The sequence below is a fragment of the Rhinoderma darwinii genome, chromosome 6 (assembly GCF_050947455.1).
Source record: "Rhinoderma darwinii isolate aRhiDar2 chromosome 6, aRhiDar2.hap1, whole genome shotgun sequence".
Taxonomy (NCBI): domain Eukaryota; kingdom Metazoa; phylum Chordata; class Amphibia; order Anura; family Rhinodermatidae; genus Rhinoderma; species Rhinoderma darwinii.
In genome coordinates this window covers 120,964,336-120,991,572 of record NC_134692.1, presented here as the reverse complement: position 1 = coordinate 120,991,572, position 27,237 = coordinate 120,964,336, and the positions used below count along the sequence as shown (strand labels likewise).

At 40.9% G+C, this 27,237-nt stretch overlaps 1 protein-coding gene across 1 annotated transcript in view; it reads left to right on the top strand.

The window, feature by feature from the left end:
• The window catches only part of OTOA (otoancorin), a 68,021-nt gene that overhangs the window by 26,533 nt on the left and 14,251 nt on the right, over window positions 1-27,237 (top strand). Inside the window, exons 13-21 of the mRNA XM_075831562.1 lie at window positions 6,540-6,595; window positions 7,873-7,990; window positions 10,587-10,660; window positions 12,970-13,099; window positions 13,299-13,489; window positions 13,591-13,684; window positions 16,591-16,720; window positions 25,962-26,149; window positions 26,285-26,440. Coding sequence (XP_075687677.1) covers window positions 6,540-6,595; window positions 7,873-7,990; window positions 10,587-10,660; window positions 12,970-13,099; window positions 13,299-13,489; window positions 13,591-13,684; window positions 16,591-16,720; window positions 25,962-26,149; window positions 26,285-26,440 — 1,137 coding nt within the window. The remainder of the gene's footprint in view (window positions 1-6,539; window positions 6,596-7,872; window positions 7,991-10,586; window positions 10,661-12,969; window positions 13,100-13,298; window positions 13,490-13,590; window positions 13,685-16,590; window positions 16,721-25,961; window positions 26,150-26,284; window positions 26,441-27,237) is intronic.

Sequence of the window (27,237 nt, the reverse complement as noted above, 5' to 3'; positions counted from 1 at the left end):
TGGATATACATCGTGCTGGAGTGGGTTTGCCTGGCTTGACAGCGTGCACCGCACCATACTCGGGACTAGTGCTGCTTCAAAAATCTCCTTTTTTCTGATATCAAACCACAGAGGCGTGCACTTCTGGAGAATGAATCCGAATCCACCCAGTGCTATGGGCTTGATTTCCCGAGAGACTACCGCACTTTCTAGTGCATCAACTTTACAAGGTATGTCAAAGACATTCGCATACAGCAATGAGGATGCGTTAAGGATTGTACAGAGTGCAACTTATGATTCAGCGTTTTTAAGTACTCCATCTATGGATGCCTTGAAGAGGCAATATGAAAGTGAAGCTAAAAGAAAGATTTCACTGGAGTTACATCTATCCACATTATTGGAGTACTACAAGGCACAGAGAATCCCCAGAGGCTTAAGATCACATTTACGCCCGAATCTGTTTCCTAATAATGAGTACTTCTGTACGAAGTTTGAACACATATCTAATAAATATGCCTTCGATTTAATACTTCTCAATGTGGAATATCTACAATCAGAAATTGCATTGATTGAAAATAAATTGAAGGAAGTTGAAGTGTCAATTGTCCAATCTTCCAATGAGCTAATCTTTGGTTCTCTAAAGGAGAAAATCTCCATGAATTTGGATAGAGTGAAGACCGAGATAGAGAGAACGAAAAGAGATAAATGGCATCGGGATTTGGAGGACTATCGCAATGGTAAAATCTACAATTGGCAAAATATGAATTCATATGGTCCTTCCCAGAGGCGGAGAAAACCGAGGAAATTGGGGAGTGGCAACCTGTTATACACTACCGGTGATTCTGATTCAACCGATGACGCCAATCATGCACCTTTTTTAGACAAAGGTCCACTTGGAAGTATGGACGGTCTAGGAGGGGTGGACGGAAACACCAACGGCAACGCAAGAGGCCGATTTCGTTCGAGATCGAGACCCCCAATGAGGAGGAACCCTCCAAGAACGAAAATATAGTGGTAAATATCTCATCTATAGACCTCACGAATGACCAACTTCAGGTGTTACAGAAGGGTCTTTCATTTTGTCTTGATACTGATGTTGATTGGTTCCAATTGGATCTTGATCTTAAAAGTTTTTTTAGACGTCTGAACCTTAAAGTAATGTTTTCCAAAGATAATGTTACTGTCTGTGAGAAAAGTGATTCTGATTGTATGTTTCAGTCTGGCAAATTGGGTCTTAGACCAACTAGCACATATATGCCTCCCTCTAGCCCGATTATTGATACGTTTTCAAAGATTGTGTTAGATGAGATTAAATCATTAAAAGAGAGTACTATACATGATACAAGGAGTAATTTGAATCTTACAAATAAGGAAAGGAAGGCTTTAAAGGAACTTATGAATAATAAGGAGATTACCATAAAGCAGGCCGATAAAGGTGGAGCCACGGTCATTTTGGACAGTAGTAAATATGAGTCAGAGATTTATAGTCAATTGGCAGATAGTGAGATATATCAATTGTTACCTAGAGACCCCAAGTTAGAGCTATTGAAAGAGATCAAAGGTATTATTGATGTTGCAGTGGAACAGGGTATTATTGACCAACAATTGGGGAAGTTTCTGAAGGTGGAGGAACCAATTACTCCGATATTATATACACTACCTAAGATTCACAAAAATCTCCATGCCCCGCCAGGCAGACCAATTGTGTCTGGGAGGGGTTCAATTTTTAATAATATTGCAATCTTCCTTGACAAAATCCTGAGAGAACATGTTTTGAAGGCCTCGTCTTACATTAAAGATACAACAGATTTTTTACATAAATTACAACTGATTGAGGCCAGTGGTCCTGTATTACTTGTATCATTTGATATTGTATCTCTATACACTAGCATTGAACACAATAGAGGTTTAAGGGCAATAGAGAAATGTCTCGCCAGCACCGGATGTGACCCAGGGTGTAGACGCTTCATCCTCCAGCTGTTGGAGCTGGTACTAAGGAAGAATTATTTTCTCTTTGGTGACCAGTTCTATTTACAGCTAAGGGGGACGGCGATGGGGTCCAACGTGGCCCCAACGTACGCGAACATCTTCATGTCCACCTTTGAGGAGGAGTATGTCTACACCTCCCCCCATATGGGTCACATCCGCTGCTGGTGGAGATTTATTGATGACATTTTTGTCATATGGGAAGGTAATAGGTTGGGTCTTGATCAGTTTTTGTTAGAACTTAACACACATATTCCAGCTCTTCAATTTACCATGGTTTGCTCTGATCGAGAATTACAATTTTTGGACACTTTGGTACAATGGAAAGACGGAGTATTTTCCACAGATTTATTTGTGAAACCCACAGACAGAAATAATCTCCTTTTATATAGTAGTAACCATCCTAGACACATGATTGAGTCGTTACCATGGAGTCAATTATTGAGGGTTGATAGGATTGTGTCAGATACTACACAGAAACAAATTAGGTTGACTCAGATGTGTAATAAATTTACGAAGAGAGGTTATCCTAGGAAACTTGTACAGAAACATAAGGATAGACTGGATAATAGTTTGGAATCCAATATTAAGGGTGTACAAGTTGAACGTATACCATTTATATCAACTTTTGGCAATTTGAGTGGTCGCATAGGTAATATTCTGCGAAAGAATTGGCCTATAGTGTCCAAGGGACATAATGAGATTGACACGTTGAGAATACCACCTATTATGTCATATCGGAGGACTAAGAATATCAGAGACACACTGGTTAAGTCAGACGTGGGTAGTAGAAAGAAAAATACACAATTACTACTTTGCCCCCCCAAAAATGGTAATTTTCCCTGTTTGAATTGCTGCAATTGCAATAATATTGTGAAAGGGAATAGTTTTCAGCATCCACATACGGGGAGGGTCTTTAATATCAGACACAGATTTACGTGCAATTCAGAATTCGTTGTATATATGATTACATGTCCTTGTTCATTGATTTACATAGGAGAGACAACTATGCCTATTAAATTGAGAATTAATAAGCATAAAAGTACAATCAGAAAGAAAATGATGGAACTTCCATTACCAAGGCATTTTATTGAAAAGAATCATCAGTTAAATCAATTGAGATTTAGGGTAATAGATTGTGTCCCGATACTCAGGAGGGGAGGGGATAGACAGAAGCTATTGAAAAAGAAAGAATTACGTTGGATCTTTGAGTTAGATTCCCTATACCCCAAAGGTTTGAATCTAGAATACAAGATAATTCCTGGACTCTGAAATCCCATTGCTGTTTTTAACATTTTTTTAATATTGTACACTTGATGGGTGATTTCTGACACATTGTGTAGCATCTATTTTTTACATCGTCTTGCATTCCTGAGGGTCTTGATATTTTTGGAATATTTTTTACAGATTTGAGCATGTTCGTGATGGAGGTTTATTCACCACACGCCAGCGGATTTATGATCAGAACGAAGATTATGGCGGTTCCTCTCATGTTGGCATCCATCTGTATTTTTTATGCAATGTTTTTGAGTATAGTGGTTTTTTGATTGGGTGGGCTATGGTTGATGCTCTATCATCATTATATAAATCTCGTGTTCTGTGCGGTATAGGTGTCCGACATGTTTTGTTGGACAGATATTACGAGCATTCCCTAGAAAGTCTTTTAATCACTTTGAGTGATTCGATTTATGTAGGCGAATTAACACTGAAGAGTATTTGATGACACTAACTTTTAGTGATTGATATCATGTAGTAATATGAACCTGATCCCTTCTCCTTCCGTCTGCCCTGTTCACATGTGACTTAACATCACGGAATGAAGGCTTTTTTATCATCATTATATAAATCTCGTGTTGTGTGCGGTATTATTGTCCAACATGATTGGTCGGACAGAAGTTACAAGCATCCCCTAGAAAGTTTTTGAATCACTTCGGTGATCCGATTTATGTAGGCGGTTTAACACTAAATAGAATTTGATGACATTAACTTCTAGGGATTGATATCATGTAGTGATATGAACCTGATCCCTTCTCCCTCCGTCTGCCCTGTTCACATGTGACTTAAACAGAGTGAAGGCGCTTTTAATTATTGAATTAATTTTGCCTCAAAATATACAGATATGGAGCTGCAGTATGATGGATTCTTGTTATGACTGAGGATGTCTTATATTTAACTTCTAGTGATTGATATCATGAAGTAATATGAACCTGATCCCTTCTCCCTCCGTCTGCCCTGTTCACATGTGACTTATACAGAGTGAAGACGTTTTTAATTATTGAATTAATTTTGCCTCAAAATATACAGATATGGAGCTGCAGTATGATGGATTCCTGTTATGACTGAGGATATCTTACATTTATACATACTTTGATCACTATTTTTGATCGAACGCTGGTCTTTATTTTTTGCACAGCAGAGATGATTGATTGCTGAGCATGCACAGTAGAGCTCTGTGATCGTAGCTGGAACCTGGAGTGTGGTGAACCTTCCTCCTTCACTTTTCTATTGTAATAACAATGATTGATATATTATTGATGATGATGTATTAAAGATGGATTACACATTGTAGTTTTGCACGTTTTTGAAGATTATATAACTATTTGATGTATGTCATTAAGACTAATGTATGCTTCACCTGGGAGACCAGATTCACGATGTTCACTGGTTGGAATGGGCCATGTGATCATTTGTATTCACCCATTTATAACGATGTTTTTAGACATAATGTTAGGCTTGACAAAGACCCTTCACTCACTATGGGTCGAAACGTTGCTTGTCGTTTGTGGATGTCTTGACAATAAAACCACTTTGATGATTTGAAGACGTGTGCTGTTGTCCTACTACTTCTTTGGATATACATCGTGCTGGAGTGGGTTTGCCTGGCTTGACAGCGTGCACCGCACCATACTCGGGACTAGTGCTGCTTCAAAAATCTCCTTTTTTCTGATATCCTGTGGATATGTCATAAATGTCTCTCATGGGAAACCCCATTTAAGCTGCCTTGAGGCCCTTTTACCGTTTACATATGAACGCTCATTCCCAATCATTGCCCTATGTAAACAGGGCAACGATCAGCCGATGAACGAGCAAACGCTCGTTCATCATCTGATCTGCTCATTTATGCAGCACTGAATATTACCGCTGTCGGCAGCACATCTCCCTCTGTAAACAGGGAGATGTGCTGCCGACATGATGGAAATGTATGAGGACGAACGATCGTAATAACAATCACTTCTCCTTATACATAGCCAATCATTGCTCCTTGTGAAAGGAGTAAATGAGCGTCGATCAACGAGCTGTCTTGTTGACCGCCGCTCGATTCCGCTCGATTTCACAGCCCATATCGGACCGTGTAATAGGATCTTAAGGTACCACTCGACAAATTGTTCATTAATGTCATGGTACTTTTAAAGAGACACTAAACACAAATCTTTTTTATTTCAATTCGCTGTGCAGTTGAATATAATTAATTGTTCTCTGTTATCAGCCATTTTAGGCTGTGCAGAGGCTGACTAGTGTTCTACAACAGGGTTACTGATGAGAAGTCCCCTGCCCCCATGTTCACTATTTCACATCACATATCTCCAGTGCTGACATGCTCCAGATATAATTTTAATCCATATGTATAAATGATATCAGCAGCGTTTTTATAAAGCTTATAGTGAATCTCCACATTTTAACACCACATTGTTTACAGGTCCAAACTCTTGCACCAATTCATTTTGTTAATATATCTTTATTGCAGTCAGAGCTTTGTCTAATACAGAGCCCCAAATTCTCTTCATATAGAGTCAAATGATACAATTCCAGTGGTTTGCAGTTGCCACTAGAGGGAGCACAGGAGCCTACTGCATACTGTTTTACTATTGAGTCCAATGAATAAACAGTATAAAGGAGACTCAAGCTGGTGGTGGCTAAAGGGAATTTAGAGCTCTTCATCAGAAAAAAAATTGTGCTTCATGTGCTATAAAGTTATCAATAAAACAATCAGCACAGAATTTTGAACCTATTTAAATAAATTTTAAAAAAATGGTGTTCACTCACTGGCCATAGAAATAAGAAAACAGAACAGAATGTGCATGCAATTTCTGTGGTGGGGAGCAGGTACTTTTCTAGTGGCACTTATGTTGGGGAAAACAATAGGATTAGGTCATCTCATCATATGGCTGCATACTGAGTACCTATTGCTCTGTAGTATAAAGCTATAGGGACTTCTGGGCCCCCACACAGGCCTTATATTGGCTGCGGTATTACAGTCTATATGGTCAGCTCATTTTCTTCTATATCGATTCTAGCTTTTTCACAAATACGTTATAGGGATTAGTGTCTATTTTCACCAAAGACGGAAAAGAATCCAAGTCTAAGAACGAACGAAACAAAGGACAGGTCTGGGGATGTTGTCCTATTTCCTTAGACTGGCGTCCGCTCTTGTTTTTGGTGGGAAAAATGTGATAGTAAGAATGGATCCCTAGAATAAAAGTATAAATTAAAACCTTACATACATTTTTTATTTGTCTGCAGTTTTGAAATCAATAATGAACCATACACTTCCATTTATGCATTCTGTGTTTCAGGCCCTTCTGTTGTTTGACTTACTGTCTCCACATGTACCATTGGTGAATCTGCTGAGGTAAAGTGCTCCACTAGTGTCCCAATCTTCTAGCGAAATTCAGTCCTTTTATTATAAACTAGATTGTTTATTTGCACGACAGCATAAGTCACACTTGTATGTAAATAAGAACACAAAGACCAGAATAATTTATTGGAATAAAATTGGCCGCAATAATCTTATTACTGGTAACATAAAAATTAAATATCAATAATTGAATAATAATAAATATATAATAAGTAACCGTTAAAACCAATCAATCATTAAATAAATGACCAAGTCGTCCCCCCCCCCCCCCCCCCGCATTAGTTGGGAGACTATACCCCATCTAAAAAAAAACAAAAAACATTGCAACAAAGATCAAAATTCAAGGGAGGGTGGGCGGGGCGCTGGTCCTGGAAATCTTGAAGACTGGTCCTGAACAGCTGAGAGCCAGTCTTATAAAGGATGGATCTTCCCGCCATAAGGAATGAAACACCAATCAGAGAACATCTAGTATTGCACGAGCCACCGACAGAAGATTCTAGAACCTGCCCGTATGTTCCATACATCTAACCTGAACTTGACCTTAAAATGGTAAGTACCACTGTTGGGCTAAAATAGAGGGAAAAAAAGAGGAACAAACCAAATAACACAAAAAAAAACCCGCCAAATTGAAAACCTTACCAATATGACTGTACTACCATGTGCCCCCCAAGCAAATACTCTGGGGGACCCTGGCATTATATGATTGAAAAATTAAATTAATTTTGACTTTCTCATGGTGTTCTCTTTGACACTGACATTATTCCCTCATATTCTGTTGTCTTGTATTTATCTCATCGGCCACCATATGTAATAGCACAATAATCATGAATTTCCCAGATTTTTGGGTGTGTGCTTTTAGTGTATATAGATAAGCCATGTTAGATTTTCATGACGGATCAAACACCCCCTCCTAGGATAACTAGTGTGTAAATATGATATCTCAGGAGGGGTATATGCAGGATTTTACTAGCAGAGGGGAACCCACGCGTGAAACACACACACACAGCACGTTGAGAGTCACAGAGCGTCATGTGAGTACTACTACCCTCACCATCCTACACGCATGCATGCACACAATCTGCAAGTCATTGGTCACGGGTAACTGGATAAGTGCCACCTTGTGGTGAATTATTTTGCCTAGCTGATTATAATGTTTAGGGCATGCAGCTTGGGATGTAGGGTGTTATCATCAAATGACCAACCCGCCCTCTGCTGTTCGACACCCCAGACTCTTCACAGTGAACCCAGATTTTATCCCTTATATTTTCTAGTACAGGGCAGTTGGTGAAAGGAATGACATGCCAATACATAGACAACATGAGCAAGCCGACCTTCCTGAACCACTACAAGCTCATTGAGAAGAATCTGCCTCTACTCTCTCCGCATCAGGTAGTAAACAATTCATTTTTCTATTAAATGACTGCAAGCAGAGGTGTTGGACAGGATTAGAAAAACATGTTGTTGTTTTTTATCAAAAACAGCACCCCACCTGTCCACATAGTACAGCAGCTCATCCCTATTCACTGCAATGGAGCTCGGCTGCAGTAGCAGACACAACCTGTGGACAGGTGTATTACAGAGAGTTTGTAATACATGTGCTCTGTTTATTTATCATTATTAATTACATGGTATTTAGAGTTTTGTAAGTAAAGATCTATGCTTGCTGTCAGAAAAATGAAAAATTGTGTTTACATTTTGAAGAGGCAAACTCCTGCTGACCTAGTGCAGCTCACACAACTGAGTCTCTCCTGTCCTGGACTCCTGGGTCATACCTAGACTGAACATTGTCAAAAGTTACAGCTGTCTGACCATGAATAACACATGTTTCAGCCTCACAATGTAAACATGAATGTTTCCACACGCTGGCAGCAAGCAGAGATCTTGAAAGTTATGAGGAATGGAAACAAAATGTATATTAGAAAGATGCAGTGCTTTAAACTCTATACTGATGAATCTTTATTAACACTTGAGAAACCCTGTAAACGGCATAACATCTCTTTAACCCCTTAACGACCGCCCACTGTCTTTTGACGGCGAGCGGTGTAGGTTCTTATTCTACAGCTGTGTCTTTTGGCGTCGCACTAGAAGAGGCTGATGAGCGCTCCACTGTGTGCTCAACCTCTAAGCAGGAACTGTAACTAACCGCTCCTGAACTTAGAGAAGCTTGCTGAATATAGCTGGGATCTAAAAAAAATCTCCGGAAAACCGATGATGCGGTTGGAGACTGGGGTGGCCCTCTGCAGTCCGCCCTGGGGACCTAGAAAGGACCCCAGGGCTGTCTGTTCAGTTTGCCTGCTGTTAGGGCATGTGTTGCCCTAACAGAAGCCTGTGTCATAGTGACACAGTAGAATGTATTAGTATACAACCGTATGCTAACACATTATAAGTAAAACATAAAGTTGTAAATAAAGTTTTCCCTTTATGGGATTAAAAAAATTGTAACAAAAACAAATAAATAGCTAAAAGAAAGACATTATTTAGAATAAAATATATACTATTGCCCCTTACATTACATAAAAGCAAAAAACCCTATACATATTAGGTATCTACACGACCGTAATAACCCGAATAATTAATTTAAAGAGGCTCTGTCACCAGATTTTGCAACCCCTATCTGCTATTGCAGCAGATAGGCGCTGCAATGTAGATTACAGTAACGTTTTTATTTTTAAAAAACGAGCATTTTTGGCCAAGTTATGACCATTTTTGTATTTATGCAAATGAGGCTTGCAAAAGTCCAAGTGGGTGTGTTTAAAAGTAAAAGTCCAACTGGGCGTGTATTATGTGCGTACATCGGGGCGTTTTTAATACTTTTACTAGCTGGGCGCTCTGATGAGAAGTATCATCCACTTCTCTTCAGAACGCTCAGCTTCTGGCAGTGCAGACACAGCGTGTTCTCGAGAGATCACGCTGTGACGTCACTCACAGGTCCTGCATCGTGTCAGACGAGCGAGGACACCGGCACCAGAGGCTTCAGTTGATTCTGCAGCAGCATCGGCGTTAGCAGGTAAGTCGATGTAGCTACTTACCTGCAAACGCTGATGCTGCTGCAGAATCATCTGTAGCCTCTGGTGCCGGTGTCCTCGCTCGTCTGACACGATGCAGGACCTGGGGCAGTAAGTGACGTCACAGCGTGATCTCTCGAGAACACGGCTGTGTCTGCACTGCCAGAAGCTGGGCGTTCTGAAGAGAAGTGGATGATACTTCTCTTCAGAGCGCCCAGCTAGTAAAAGTAGTAAAAACGTCCCGATGTACGCACATAATACACGCCCAGTTGTACTTTTACTTTTCAACACGCCCAGTTGGACTTTTGCAAGCCTCATTTGCATAAATACGAAAATGGTCATAACTTGGCCAAAAATGCTCGTTTTTTAAAAATAAAAACGTTACTGTAATCTACATTGCAGCGCCGATCTGCTGCAATAGCAGATAGGGGTTGCAAAATCTGGTGACAGAGCCTCTTTAACAGGTTATTTAGTGTTTAACATGAACGGGATAATAAAATAAACAGGATAGCAAAAATCGCTTTTTACTATATTCACGCCACAATAATAAATAATATAACTTACACAGTAAGTTTTTTTCTACCTCCAAACCGTGCAGATAAAAAAAATATAATTTCTTCTGCTTAAAACAAGCCGTCATGTAGCCACATCAATGAAAAAATAAAAAAAGTTATAGCTGCTGAAACGAAGAGGCAAAAACGAAAAAAAAATAAAAATAAATAGCTGGTCATTAAGGCCTTTTTAGGCCTGGCCATTAAGGGGTTAAAAGCAGCTAGATTTTCACTGTAATATATTGAGGCCAAGACGGAGACATGGATGCTACCAGTTGGAAAAGATGAATGCATCAAGGAAGTGCAGCCAGCATTCTCGGATCACTGCTGGTTGGTCGTGGTCATGTGTGTGACAACTTGTATAAGGAACTTTTATTTTTATACTGATTTTGCATTTTACAGTATCTACATTTTTGTCTGACTTTTCAGATCCATTGTCTGGCATGGAAATATTGGAAGGTTTCCCAAGCAACCATCCCTCCATTCCTGCTGGCTGTGCTTCCGTAAGTTTATAACTTCAAAGAATTTAAGGAAAAAAAATCTCGAGTGGTATACTGCGGCTTATGTAAATGAGGAAGCATCGCTTAGTTCTTCCCTAGGCAAGAAACATCCGGCTTTGATCATTATTGCAGCGATGAAAAAAAATAATTCTATTCCTATCACCTGGGTCATTCAGTCCCCAGGAGCGACGCCACATACAAGTGTAGAATATGAGCAGATGACACTTGTTCTGTACTGATGTGCGGGTATATATGATATACAGTAAAAGGGAAATATGACTGTGGAGTTGTGCAATATTCCAAGACTTCTGATGACTGGATCTCTTTCCTGCTAAAAATAACAATATACTGTATTATTTTTAGTGACTTTATCAGCTGATACCCCTTGTGATCCACATATGTTTATGTTACAAAAGTCACATAAAGTGTGAAGAGCAAAGAACAAATGAATAATACATGAAAAAAGTACTCCAAAAAGATTATTACTTTCATCATAAATTGTATTTTTATTTGTCCGCCATGCACTATTTTCTCTAATAGGGACGTGACCAGTAGCTGTTTATCCTGCTCTTTTTGGTTCACAGATAGAATGGAAAACTTAGGCACAGTTCACATTTTGCAGTTTCACATCGCGTTTTTGTGGCCATAACTAGAAATGGATGAAAAAAGAGCAGAAGAATAAAGTTATACTTCTTTATCCTTTAGGATTCAATCCTAGAGAATAAATGGATAAAAAGTTTTGGCTAAAATGCTGTCAGCCATGGAAAAGCAGAGTGGAGCTAACAACAGACAAAATGGCACTGTGCTTTATATCGCTGCTGACACTTTCTTCTAGCAATCTGTGGGGGTCACAGTGGTGCAGCCCTTGCAATATGCCCCCTATGGTATTCCCATTTTAGACATTTATGCAATGTCCACAGGATGCCTGATAGATGCGGGTCCCAGCTCTGAGACCCACACCTATATCGAGAACGTGGGTTGCCCAGCCGCCGCTTCATCCAGTGCGGTGGCTGCTGGCGGCAGAATTCAGGCGTGGACTACTACTCGGCTCTATACATTCTATTCAATGGGAGTTACGGAAACAGCCGAGCAAGCGCTCCTTGCAATAACAGAAAAGGGAGTTACATTTATGTTCAGTATGCTTCTCTAGAGCTTAGAAATGTAAGAAACTTTCCATTGCTTCACCTCTCCTAAATTGGGTGTCTGTAGCTTGCTTCTAAGAGCTATGACCTAAGGCATATATCCTTGTTGGCCACTGGGATCCCACTGATTATAAGAATGGGACAACCATCAATAGAAAAGGAGGGCATATTGCCATTTCAGTTGGAAACCAATGCGCCTGTAAAAACAACTCTGATCCATTGAGGCCCACCTCGCAACTTACAGGATTTAAAGGTTCTGCTGCTAACGTCTTGGTACCAGATACTACAGGTCACCTTCAGAAGTCTTATGGAATCCATGCCTAAATGGGTCAGACCTGTTTTGACGTCACGAGAGGAACCTATACAATATTAGGCAGGTTGAGTTAAAGGAGTTGGGCAGTCCCAAAAATTTGATGGCCTATCCTCAGGATAAGTCGGGGTCCGACTTCCGGCATCCCTGCCGATCAGCTGTTTTGAAGGGGCTGCAGCGCTTGGCGATTCACAGTATTAGGCTATGTTCACACGGAGTATTTTGCAGGAGGAAAATCTGCCTCAAAATTCCGTTTGGAAGTTTGAGGCAGATTTTCCTCTCCTTGCACGCCGATTTTCGCGGAGTTTTTTGCGGCGATTTTCGCCCGCGGCCATTGAGCGCCGCGGGCATAAAACACAGCGAAATACGCTTTCTCTGCCTCCCATTGAAGTCAATGGGAGGTCAGAGGCGGAAGCGCCCGAAGATAGGGCATGTTGCTTCTTTTTCCCGCGAGGCAGTTTTACTGCTCGCGGGAAAAAGACGCCGACGCCTCCCATTGAAATCAATGGGAGGCATTTTTGGGCCGTTTTTGCCGAGTTTTGCGTTACAGCTTTCTCCTATTCACTTCAATGTCAATTCACCGTAAAGGAAATGAAGGGAAAGCAGCACTCGTACTGCCCCTTCAAAGCATCTGATCGACAGGGGTGCCGAGAGTCCTACTGATGAGATATTGACTGAGGATAGGTCATCAATTTTTTGGGACTGGACAACCCCTTTAATGGTATAAGTGAATGGTGCATAAATATGGTGCACCTATTAGCAACAGCCTATAACCTAGCAACTCCAACAAGTTGTGATCCATCATGTTGCCTTTGTGAGTAATTTACATTACAATTTGTTCATCTTCTTTTCCCTTTCAGGGCTGAATATTTGACTTCTCATCCTCTCTGCAAACAGTTGTTAATTGGCCTAAGGAAGACGGATCTTAACTATTTGCTGTTACATGCAAGCAAGAAGGATTTCGTAATTACCAAAGTGAATCATTGCCTGGTAAGGTTTTCTACACTGCTATTGCAAGGGGAGCACAGCGCAGTGGATAAATAACAATCATTTTTTTGGGATAGATGTTGTCTCTCGGAGAAGTGCCTGGTTTTTTTTCATACACAATGTGACTGTAATCTGGCCTATAATGCCATTTTAAAGTCATCAGTGCCAGCAAGTATAAATAACAGATCCCTCTGTCTTGCAGAACAATTCTGTAGCCGATGTGTATCAGCTTGATATATTAGGAAATCTCATCTGTCACTTGTACCCGAGCATCATAGAGACCGGGATATCCTCAAATGTAATTGAAGCAGCGCTACATCAGTTGAAGACCTGCTCAAATCTCAGCCAAGAACAAAATAAAGCAATTAAATACAGAATCCGAAAACATTATGGGTAAGCAAGATTCTGTCAGTTTTTATCAGTTTGTCAATATTATGTCCATAGATAGGAAGCCTTGTTTCGCTACATTATCTATCTGTCTGTATTCTTTGTAGGAACCCATTAAACTGGACATCTGAAACAGTTCAAGACATGGCCCCTTTTTGGAATCTTCTGTCGAAAGAGGAGATTGTGATTATAATAGAGAAGGTATCACTGTTACTTAGGGTACTTTTCCATGGCCAATTATTGGTCAAACGATAATTTCCCAAACGATAATTCCCGATAATTGCCCTGTGTAAACAGGGCAACGATCAGTCGATGAACGAGCAAACGCTCGTTCATCGGCTGATTGTATCGTTTTAAATGACGAAAATATTATTGTTGTCGGCAGCACATTTCCCTGTGTAAACATGTATGGGGAAAAGCGATCGGAGTAACGAGGGCCAATCAACGAGTTCTCTCGTTTATTGGCATTTGCTTACATGGTCCACGTCAGGCCGTGTAAGACTACCCTTAGGGTCCTTTTACACCGGCCAATTTTGGCTGAATAAAAACAAGCGGCGAGACAGCTTGTTGATCGGCACTCGTTGGCTCCATTCACAAGGAGCTATGATCGGTAGTGTGTGGGGATGAGCAATCGATACTACGACCACCTTGGATTTCCATCATCTTGGTAGAACATCTCGTTGTTTACACAGGGGGATGTGCTGCCGACAAGTATAATATTTTGTACTGCATAAACTATACGATCAGCTGATGAACGAGAATTTGCTCGTTCATCAGCTGATCATTTCCCGGTTTACACAGCGCAATGATCGGGAACCAGCGTTCATATGAACTCTCGTTTGCCCGATCATTGGCCTGTGTAAAAGGGCCTTTAGATGGCACAATTCAACATTGGGTTTCTACTTGAAGCCTGTAAAAATGAAGATATACTGCAATACGTTAGTGTGTAAAAAAAAAAATAATGTGAAAAAAGTTTTTAGTAGTGAAAAAAATATATATATTAAAAGTTAAAAAAAAAACCATTTTCCCCCTAAAGTAATGTAAAAAGTAAAAAGTTAACAAAATTGGTATCGCTGCGTCCGTAAAAGTCTGAACTATTACAATGTAGTGTTATTTAATGAACGTCGTAAAAAAAACATGAAAACACCAAAATCACAGTTTTTTGGTCAAAATTTTTTTTATGAAAAGTGATCAAAAAGTTCTACGTACCAAGAAATGGTACCGATAAAAACTACAGCTTGTCCCGCAAAAAATAATCCCTCAAACCGCTCAATCGGTGAAAAATTATAAAAGTTATGGCTCTCAGAATGTGGCGACACAAAAGATAATTTTTTTTAACAAACAGTTTATTATCAATAAAAGTAGTAAAATATAAAAATAAACTATATAAATTTGGTATCACTGTAATTATATTTAGCCACAGAATAAAGATAAGTTGTCGTTTTTACCGCACGGTGAAAGCCGTAAAAACGAAACCCAAAAAATAATTGAGGAATCAGTTTTTTCCAACTTCAGCCCGCAAATATTTTTTTTTTCAGTTTCCCAGCACATTATATGGAACTAGAAATGGTACTAAAAGAAACTACAACTCCTCCGGCAAAAAATAAGCCCTCACACCACTCTATTGACGGAAAAAAGAAAAAAAGTTATGGCTCTTGGAATGCGGGGAGTGGAAAACGAAAATGAAAAATAAAAATTTTTTTATTTTTTTGAATAATTAATACCTTGTTCACATAGCGCTCGAAAAACCCCACGTGTAAACATTTTTGTAAAGCGCTTTTTAAACTGCAGGCGTTTTTTGACGCGTTTTGTGCGCGCTTTCGGCATGTTTTTTTGCCACGTAATCAGGACTCCCATTGACTTTGGGAATCAGGTGCGTTTTATGCTCCAAAGAATTGACCTGATGCTTCCGTCGCGCATCCTGACGTGCCATTACGTCCTGGTGTGGGGGGTGATGTTTGGAGCACGCTCACGTGCTTAGCGCGCGCCATACGCTGCGGGTGTCGGCTGTGTTTTACAGCTGACACCCGGGACTAACAGCCAGAAACAGAGATCGCGTTGCTCCTGGCTGTTTAACCCCTCAAATGCTGCGGTCAATCGCGACCACAGCATCCGAGGCATTGAAAAGAGGGCTCGGCCCCCTCCGACAGCTCATCTCCCTCCTCCCCGCAACGAGATCGGGGGGTGATGATGGTTGTCATGGCAGCCCAGGGGCCTAATGATGACCCCTAGGACTGCCTTCACTCTGCCTCTGTTAAGTCCTGCCTGCCCGCACTTTTTGCCACGTTTCTTTGCAGCGTTTTTCTGTAACGGCCAATGAGCGCCGCGGACAAAAAACTGCCTCCCATTGATGTCAGTTTGAGGTCAGAGACGGAAACGCCTGACGAAATTGCAAGACGCTTCTTTTTCCCGTCTCCCACTTAAAATAATGGGAGGCGTTTTCGGACGTTTTTTGGCGCGGTTTCCACTTTAAAAACAGTACCAAAAAACTCAGTGTGAACTAGGCCCAGGGGGCAGGTCATAATTAAGTGGTGGAGCTTAACATTTGCCTCCTATTGCAATAAGAGACCAAATATGATGAAGGGTGAAGAGGATATTAAAGGAGAGATTGCTGATATTTTTGTGTGTGTATTTTGTATGTTTAGTGTTTCTTTAAATAATATTACAATACTAAGAGGGGTGTGGCTGTGACAACCTTTTCAGTGTTTTTCATTAAACAATAGAGTAATGTCACAAAAATAAACTGTACAATCAATATTCTTAAGATGTATTTCATGAACCTCTTATTTAAATTATCAGCACAGGTGAGAAGAACTAATGAAGCAGCCAATTAAGCAATGAGGGAATTATAGTATTTAGCGCTATCTTTTCAGTATGATAATTGTTCAGCAATTTTCCGGTAAAGGTATTCTATATTTTTTGCACTCCTCAGTTTCCCCTGATTCTTAGCACATAGGGAGCTGGTGATAAAATGTTCCAAAATTAAACCTGTGAGACGTTTCTAAATGTCATGACTCGGTCACCAGAATAAATAAAAATTTTCCTCACTGAGCTGTGGTGTATGTGACATTTTGTATGTGTACCCCTTTCTTCTAACTTGTGTTCAGTTCCAGAAGCTGGTATCAGAGATTGTATCAGGAGCCGCCGGCATTGCTCAAAGTGATGAGATGCTATCTGGCTTATTCGATGCCATTCACTTACGTGGTGCCAACATATCTGAGCCTGACCAGACAGCAGGTAAAGCTTATTATGCTGCTTGTTAGTCACATTTTGCAGACGTCATAAAGATTCCATTTCCCCTCTTTCCATGGTATTCAAAAGCCTCATTGTTCGCCAGTGATCAAACAAATGTCCTTTCAGGTATTGAAAAGCCTGAATTATTAAGGTCTAAAATAGAAGAATTGTGATGAAGTCCTGTTCTGAGTTTCGGCTAAAAAGATCAAAATCAACTTTTCTTTCTACAGAGAGTATTTTGTGCATTTTTCTCATTTTTCTTTTTCTATTTTTTCAGTTTACACCTGATTACTAAGTAATATGCAACAGCAGCTAAAATACATATACGTAGTTACATAGGTTTAAAAAAGACAGAGGTCCATCAAGTTTAACCTTTCTCAATGAATTACACGTCATTCATTGCTTGATTAATTATAATCCTCAATTCCATTTGTCAGTAAATAGTCATCTAGTCTTTTTTTAAATGTTGACATAGTATCTGCCATTACTACCTCTTGGGGAAGGGCATCCCATAGTTTGACTACTCTAACTGTAAAGAACCCTTTCCTATATTGATGCCTGAAACATCTTCTTCCCCACGCAATTTAGGTCCCCTGGTCCTTTGTTGAGTCCTTGGAAAGAACAGATCAACTACGCTATTGATTCCATCAAAACGATGGAACCCTTGCACAACGGAGACAAACGGAAATCATTATCACCGGATCCGTCACCATTGAAATCGATGGTGATGGAAACGTGTGTCTGTCAGGGCTCCGTTCCTACGGAACGTCGGAACGGAGGCCTAGCGCAGATGTGAACGAAGCCTAAGGCATCTTTTTTCCAAGCTGAACAAGCCCAATTTCTCTAGCCTTTCATTGTAAGCTTATTTGTAACCAGAATACCCAGGTCCTTCTCTTGTTCCTTTATCCCCAGTTTTATTCCATTTAATGTATATGAATTAATACTATTATTGCGTCCTGGGTGCATTACTTTACATTTCAACATTCAATTTTATCTGCCATGTTTTTGCCCATGCTGGCAGTTTATCTAGGTCTTTCTGTAATATTTTATAGTCAAGCTGAGTTTTAAGCTTTCTACAAAGTTTTATATCATCAGCAAAAACTGACACCTTTCTATCAATTCCATCCACAAAGTCATTAATAAAGAGATTTTACAAAAATTGGCCGCACACCGATCTTTGTGGTAACCCGCTGCTGACTTCAGACCATTGTGATAGGTAACAACAAAAATGTAACAAAAAAAATCATTCATATACCCTAAAAAGCTATTCTACTTGGAACTGGTCTATAACATTGTACAAATTGTAACATGGTGTAGGTAAAAGCAGAAAGGAGACCCCCAAGTGGCTGGCAGGGATAATTAAACAATGAAGAGAAATGTGCCTAGGCACAAAGTCCCAATTTCCCAGCCACCAGTCAATTAGTCGAAATGTCAGTAAAGGCAGTTAAAACATAACTTTTATTAATGTATCACACAGACAAACGACACTGAAGGGTTAAAATTGTATCAGAAGACGGCCAGTGTGTAGCAAAAGGGTCAATGTGCACGCATCCAGTACAACACTGGACGCAGTGAGAGAGACTGATTAGGCAGCTGCAGACTGCCGTGCATAGAAACAGTTCCCCCGGGTAGAAGCAATAACTGGACCGTCAGTGAAATATTAAAATGGCGATAGCCCCCCCGACATGTTTCGCTGCAGAAGCAGCGTCCTCAGGGGATAACACGGGGCTAATGAGCGCGCGTTTTGAAAATTGCTCCCTATATAGACTCGTATGCCTACGTCTGCATGACGTGTGACGGCAACGATTCTCCTCAAAGCCAATCAGGTGGCCACAAAAGACAAGCCCCCACGCCAAAGAGAATGGCATGACAACAAGCCAATAGAACACCGGAATCAGGCATCCAGTCACCACGGAGGCTGAGCGCAAGCGCACATCAGTCACAGTGGGTGATAGTCATTCAGAGAATTCTGTATGCGGGGAGATTGACAGCATGGGCAGCCAATAAGGAGTGCAAAACGGCACCCAATTGGGATAACAAAATCCAAACAAGTGGATACCGTAAAAAGCCTCAATACAGGATGACAGCAAATGCATACAGCACAATATACGTGTCATGCTAGCCGCAGGGAGAACAAATTGCAGTCATACAGCACAACACGCAGAGTCGGCATACGCGAGTGCATGACAATATATTGATTTTACACAATACATCCATTCTAGTCAAGTCTGATGGACAAAAACGAATAGTAGGAGAGAGCAGGGATCAGAGCGAGTCGTCTGTTGGATCGATAACAACATCAATAATAATATACATGCTCACCAAGCATAAATAAGGTTAGCTAAGTACACATCAAGACAGCAATGATGATCAGTGTGTCACATAACTGTCAGAACGACAGAGGTATAATAAGGGAAAGTATATTCAGCAGAGAAAATTAATTCAGCAATAAAGGTTAATGATAATAAGAGAAGAGGGTACAGTGCCAACTACAAAAAAGCCATGAAGGTGAACCCCTCATTTAGGCCATTAGGACTCAGAGAACTGAGCCTATGTATCCATCGTGCCTCCTCCTGCAGTAATCTTCTGTCCAAGTTGCCGGCCCTAGGTCCGAGTTTTAATTGCGTAATGCCCCAAAATTGAAGGACCTTGGAGTCGCTCCCATGAAAAGATCTCACATGCCTAGAAATGGAAGTATCCTCTTTCATATTGATACTACTGACATGTCTAGAGATTCGTCTCCTGAGTTGCTGAGTGGTCTTGCCAACATACAGTTTGGGGCAGGGGCATCTGGCAACATATACAACACCAGTAGTTTGACAGTTAATAAAGTGTCTGATGGTAAATTGACAACCATTTAGGGGGTTGGTAAAACATTTGGTCTTGGGCATATATGTGCAGAAGGAGCACCTTCCACAAGGAAAGGAGCCCACCGCAGGAGCTGAGAGCCATGTATCGCGAGGGATGAGTGGTCTAGAATAATGACTCCGCGTAAGAAATTCACGGAGGTTCTTACCGCGTCGAAAGGTCACACTAGGAATGTCCGAAATGGCGTCCACTAAATCAGGGTCAGACCGCAGAATAGCCCAATGCTTCTTTAAAATCCTAGAGATCTGAGTGGAACAAGTGTCAAAATTACCAATACACCTAATATTGGAACCTCCAGATCTTTCCTCAACATTAGTATTTCTGCCAAAGAGCAGTTCCTCTCTGGGAGTGGCCCTAGCTCTGGCATAAGCTCGGTGTAGTATTTTTTTGGGGTAGCCTCTTGCCGAGAATTTATGGAAGAGGGCATCACATTCTAATTTGAAAGTGTGTTCATCGGAGCAGTTCCTTCTGGCCCTAAGGTACTGACCGATAGGTATCCCCCTCTTGAGTGCTGGTGGATGAAAGCTACCATATTGTAAGAAACTATTGGTAGCAGTCTTTTTTCTGAAGACATTAGTGTGGACACCGCCACCAGAATCCAGAGAAATCTGAAGATCAAGAAAATCAATAGTGTCTTTATGTATGTGGTGAGTGAATTTCATGCCAATGTCATTGTGATTAAGTATATCTATGAAATCATGAAAAAGTGTAGTGTCACCATCCCAGAAGATCAGTATATCATCAATATACCTCCCCCAGAATAGTATATGACACGTGAAAAAAAGTAGGTCTTCATTAAAAATTAAAGTGTCCTCCCACCACCCTAGAAATAAATTTGCATAAGTGGGTGCACAAACTGTGCCCATTGCTGTGCCTTTTACCTGGTGGTAAAATTTACCATCAAATAAAAAATAATTGTGAGTTAATAGAAATTTGAGAAGTGAAAGTATCAAAGTGTTGTGTGCCTGAAATTGTGTTCCCTTAGTGTTCAGAAAGTACTGTACCGCCTTTAAACCCAAATCATGTTCAATATTCGTGTAAAGTGATTCTACGTCAACAGTGGCGATTAAAGTAGTGTCAGTGACATTGATCCCCTGGATTCTGGTGAGGGTGTCCTTGGTGTCCCTCAGAAAAGAAGGTAGGGCTTTAACAAAGGGCGCCAACATTTCATCAACATATGTACTGATGCCCTGTGTCAGATTGTCGTTTCCAGAGACAATGGGTCTCCCAGGAACAGGTCTTGTGTCCTTGTGAATCTTTGGAAGTGCATAGAAAGTTGAAATAGTCGGAGTGGAATTGTACAGGAATTTAAATTCATCTGGAGTAATAAGTTGTCTAGATTTAGCATCATCCAATAGAGAGCAAAGCTCTGATGTAAAGAGATTAGTAGGGTTCCTCTCCAGGAGGACATATGTGGATCTGTCATCAAGTAGTTTGTGGACCATGGATGTGTAATAAACACGATCCATGACCACGATGTTGCCACCCTTGTCTGAGGATTTTATAATAATTTCATCATTATTGCACAGTGTGTCTAGTGCAGCCTGTTCCATTTTATTCAAATTATGATTGGTGCCATGTTTGTTGGCTTTAAGTTTCCCCAATTCGGAGCTCACCAATTTGACAAAAACGTCGATATGTGCATATTGTGCAAAGGGAGGGGTCATCTTTGATCGAGGTCTTAGAGACGAAAAAGGGCCTGTGGCTGAACTGATATGATGTTCATTTTCATCAGACAAATCCTCAAGGGCCTGTAAAGTCCTACGTTCACTAAAGTCCATTTGATGTTCATCACTGGTTTTGGTCTTAAAATATTTATGCAATGCCAGCTTCCTGGCGAAAAGATGAATATCCTTAACCCAGGAGAACTCGTCAAAAGCAAATGTAGGAGTATAAGAGAGACCCCTCCGTAAGAGCGACTCTTGATGGAGACTTAACTGTACAGAGGAAAGATTGTAAATCTGTAAATCATCTAAAGTGTCACTAACAGATGTTATTTCGGTTGGTTCCATGGAGTGTGGTGTGTCCCTAAAAAAGGAAAAGCATTCAGGGGGCCACTCATCAAAGAGCTGGTGGACGATGTAGATATAGGGTTTCTCCCCAGAACATCTACACTTGAAATCGTCCCCATGGTATTTGGGGTTGATGGAATATTTGTGGTCATAGTTGTGAAGGAGGGACGAGCCAGAGTGGAGACTGATGGTGTAAAAGAGGAAGAAGAAACTGGATATTGTCCGCTGCGAGGAAAAAAGACTGCTACCAATAGTTTCTTACAATATGGTAGCTTTCATCCACCAGCACTCAAGAGGGGGATACCTATCGGTCAGTACCTTAGGGCCAGAAGGAACTGCTCCGATGAACACACTTTCAAATTAGAATGTGATGCCCTCTTCCATAAATTCTCGGCAAGAGGCTACCCCAAAAAAATTCTCCTGGGTTAAGGATATTCATCTTTTCGCCAGGAAGCTGGCATTGCATAAATATTTTAAGACCAAAACCAGTGATGAACATCAAATGGACTTTAGTGAACGTAGGACTTTACAGGCCCTTGAGGATTTGTCTGATGAAAATGAACATCATATCAGTTCAGCCACAGGCCCTTTTTCGTCTCTAAGACCTCGATCAAAGATGACCCCTCCCTTTGCACAATATGCACATATCGACGTTTTTGTCAAATTGGTGAGCTCCGAATTGGGGAAACTTAAAGCCAACAAACATGGCACCAATCATAATTTGAATAAAATGGAACAGGCTGCACTAGACACACTGTGCAATAATGATGAAATTATTATAAAATCCTCAGACAAGGGTGGCAACATCGTGGTCATGGATCGTGTTTATTACACATCCATGGTCCACAAACTACTTGATGACAGATCCACATATGTCCTCCTGGAGAGGAACCCTACTAATCTCTTTACATCAGAGCTTTGCTCTCTATTGGATGATGCTAAATCTAGACAACTTATTACTCCAGATGAATTTAAATTCCTGTACAATTCCACTCCGACTATTTCAACTTTCTATGCACTTCCAAAGATTCACAAGGACACAAGACCTGTTCCTGGGAGACCCATTGTCTCTGGAAACGACAATCTGACACAGGGCATCAGTACATATGTTGATGAAATGTTGGCGCCCTTTGTTAAAGCCCTACCTTCTTTTCTGAGGGACACCAAGGACACCCTCACCAGAATCCAGGGGATCAATGTCACTGACACTACTTTAATCGCCACTGTTGACGTAGAATCACTTTACACGAATATTGAACATGATTTGGGTTTAAAGGCGGTACAGTACTTTCTGAACACTAAGGGAACACAATTTCAGGCACACAACACTTTGATACTTTCACTTCTCAAATTTCTATTAACTCACAATTATTTTTTATTTGATGGTAAATTTTACCACCAGGTAAAAGGCACAGCAATGGGCACAGTTTGTGCACCCACTTATGCAAATTTATTTCTAGGGTGGTGGGAGGACACTTTAATTTTTAATGAAGACCTACTTTTTTTCACGTGTCATATACTATTCTGGGGGAGGTATATTGATGATATACTGATCTTCTGGGATGGTGACACTACACTTTTTCATGATTTCATAGATATACTTAATCACAATGACATTGGCATGAAATTCACTCACCACATACATAAAGACACTATTGATTTTCTTGATCTTCAGATTTCTCTGGATTCTGGTGGCGGTGTCCACACTAATGTCTTCAGAAAAAAGACTGCTACCAATAGTTTCTTACAATATGGTAGCTTTCATCCACCAGCACTCAAGAGGGGGATACCTATCGGTCAGTACCTTAGGGCCAGAAGGAACTGCTCCGATGAACACACTTTCAAATTAGAATGTGATGCCCTCTTCCATAAATTCTCGGCAAGAGGCTACCCCAAAAAAATACTACACCGAGCTTATGCCAGAGCTAGGGCCACTCCCAGAGAGGAACTGCTCTTTGGCAGAAATACTAATGTTGAGGAAAGATCTGGAGGTTCCAATATTAGGTGTATTGGTAATTTTGACACTTGTTCCACTCAGATCTCTAGGATTTTAAAGAAGCATTGGGCTATTCTGCGGTCTGACCCTGATTTAGTGGACGCCATTTCGGACATTCCTAGTGTGACCTTTCGACGCGGTAAGAACCTCCGTGAATTTCTTACGCGGAGTCATTATTCTAGACCACTCATCCCTCGCGATACATGGCTCTCAGCTCCTGCGGTGGGCTCCTTTCCTTGTGGAAGGTGCTCCTTCTGCACATATATGCCCAAGACCAAATGTTTTACCAACCCCCTAAATGGTTGTCAATTTACCATCAGACACTTTATTAACTGTCAAACTACTGGTGTTGTATATGTTGCCAGATGCCCCTGCCCCAAACTGTATGTTGGCAAGACCACTCAGCAACTCAGGAGACGAATCTCTAGACATGTCAGTAGTATCAATATGAAAGAGGATACTTCCATTTCTAGGCATGTGAGATCTTTTCATGGGAGCGACTCCAAGGTCCTTCAATTTTGGGGCATTACGCAATTAAAACTCGGACCTAGGGCCGGCAACTTGGACAGAAGATTACTGCAGGAGGAGGCACGATGGATACATAGGCTCAGTTCTCTGAGTCCTAATGGCCTAAATGAGGGGTTCACCTTCATGGCTTTTTTGTAGTTGGCACTGTACCCTCTTCTCTTATTATCATTAACCTTTATTGCTGAATTAATTTTCTCTGCTGAATATACTTTCCCTTATTATACCTCTGTCGTTCTGACAGTTATGTGACACACTGATCATCATTGCTGTCTTGATGTGTACTTAGCTAACCTTATTTATGCTTGGTGAGCATGTATATTATTATTGATGTTGTTATCGATCCAACAGACGACTCGCTCTGATCCCTGCTCTCTCCTACTATTCGTTTTTGTCCATCAGACTTGACTAGAATGGATGTATTGTGTAAAATCAATATATTGTCATGCACTCGCGTATGCCGACTCTGCGTGTTGTGCTGTATGACTGCAATTTGTTCTCCCTGCGGCTAGCATGACACGTATATTGTGCTGTATGCATTTGCTGTCATCCTGTATTGAGGCTTTTTACGGTATCCACTTGTTTGGATTTTGTTATCCCAATTGGGTGCCGTTTTGCACTCCTTATTGGCTGCCCATGCTGTCAATCTCCCCGCATACAGAATTCTCTGAATGACTATCACCCACTGTGACTGATGTGCACTTGCGCTCAGCCTCCGTGGTGACTGGATGCCTGATTCCGGTGTTCTATTGGCTTGTTGTCATGCCATTCTCTTTGGCGTGGGGGCTTGTCTTTTGTGGCCACCTGATTGGCTTTGAGGAGAATCGTTGCCGTCACACGTCATGCAGACGTAGGCATACGAGTCTATATAGGGAGCAATTTTCAAAACGCGCGTTCATTAGCCCCGTGTTATCCCCTGAGGACGCTGCTTCTGCAGCGAAACATGTCGGGGGGGCTATCGCCATTTTAATATATCACTGACGGTCCAGTTATTGCTTCTACCCGGGGGAACTGTTTCTATGCACGGCAGTCTGCAGCTGCCTAATCAGTCTCTCTCACTGCGTCCAGTGTTGTACTGGATGCATGCACATTGACCCTTTTGCTACACACTGGCCGTCTTCTGATACAATTTTAACCCTTCAGTGTCGTTTGTCTGTGTGATACATTAATAAAAGTTATGTTTTAACTGCCTTTACTGACATTTCGACTAATTGACTGGTGGCTGGGAAATTGGGACTTTGTGCCTAGGCACATTTCTCTTCATGGTGTAGGTAAAGGTACTCTTCTTTCAGGATAGCATACATTGAGGTATCAGTCTGGTCAAAGCTTAACTAGTGAGCAAAATTGTACCCACTAAACGGCTCCCTAATAGGGGTGTCGTTATAGAGGGCGCAGTGTTAGCAGTCGAACCAGGGCCCTGGTGGCTGAGGGGGTCCAAAAGATCCTCTTCCACATAAGTAGACACTACTATTATAATTGGCACTTAGTAGCCGGAGGCAGGAGGGGGGGGGGGGGCGTTACAGATTTTGCATTAGGATTCCGGTACTTCTAGTACCCTAAAGTACCAATCAGCGGTCCAGATTAAGAGAAGTTTCATTCCCCCAGCATGCTTAAAAAGTTGTGAGAATTTAGTAAGAATTTAGTGTATTAAATTAAACCTGGTTGAACGGCAATTTTATCATTGTTGTTTCTCAAAAACACCTCTTTAGCGAAATTCTACTCAGGACTTTTAACTAACATTATTCAGCCAGGAGTTTTCATGGAAATATACAGTATGTGATGTGCCAGTGACTACCAAAGTAATACTTATAAGATCAAATATGTTCATGTTTCATGTATATAGATTGCATAAACATTAGAGCGCCATCTGCTGGTACAGTGATGATATTGGGTGAAGCCAATTCATTTTGGACGTCCGAGGAGCTGCGGTGCATGAATATAGACACCTTTGCCAAATGTGTTCACATCCTTGGGGTTCTAAGAAGTTTCAATCAATCTCAGTTATTCGTTTTGAAGGAAAGAGCAAAAATGGTATAGTAATAATGTTTTACATGGTTATATTGCTTGGATTATAAGGGGTGTAACTGGAACTTTTTTTAACTTGCACTTTCAGAAATGTTCAAATATGAATAAATGTTGTTAATGTGATTAAATCCTACTTCAAAGGTTTGGGGGCCATTGTCAGAATGGAAAAGCTATCACATCACAGCATTAGGACGTATAGGCACCACTCTGAGTGTCAGCGAGTTAAATGAGCTGGATCTACGTTCTACAGATATGGTGTCCGCACTTACACAGCAGACAGAATGGACTGTTCCCCAGGTGAGTGTTTTAAAGTTTTTTTTGTTTTTTTTATCTATGAACACCTATGAATAAAATATTTATTTTGAAAAGTATATTAATCACGGTAGATTATGGTTAGTAAAAGCTCCTAGTCAAAAAAATTGGTAGGGGCCCCATCGCACCTCTGGGACCTGGCCCTGCGCCACATCCACATAAAGGAGAAGTGGGCGCACGTAAAATCTATGGGAGTCATAGAGCCAGATGAGCCACCCCTTGAATTCTTCTCGGCTGGATAGCATTGGTGAATGGCTACCTTGGGACCCCCATTGTGGGGGTCCTAGAAGAGAGTAGTGTATACACTACCCATATAAATGATAAGTGAGTTGAAGACTTCTTCCAGCCATGACTTTGCAGAATTTTCTGCTCAGACATCTTTGGCTTGTTGCTTTTTAAGTACAGCTTTACCTTCCCTAGAAAAATAAACTCTCCTTCCTGCTGCCCCCAGAAGTGTCATGCTGCTGTTTCAGACGCCCACAATACAATGGCATGCTGTTCATATGTATATAGTACTGCCATATTGTCCTAAAAATATTAAAATTAATACAAAAAATAAGTACTGCTTATAAATTGCTATATCAGTGTATAAAACACCAGTTCACCATGGACTGGTGATGATATATAAAGTTGGTTCACCAGGGACAGGTAGCATTTTATAAACCACTAGGTCATCAGGGGTCAGGAATATAATGTGGTATTACTACAGACTTTGCACTGTACATACAACTGGCGACCCAGAGACTGGATATTGATTTAACACTATGTAACCAGGACTGGGC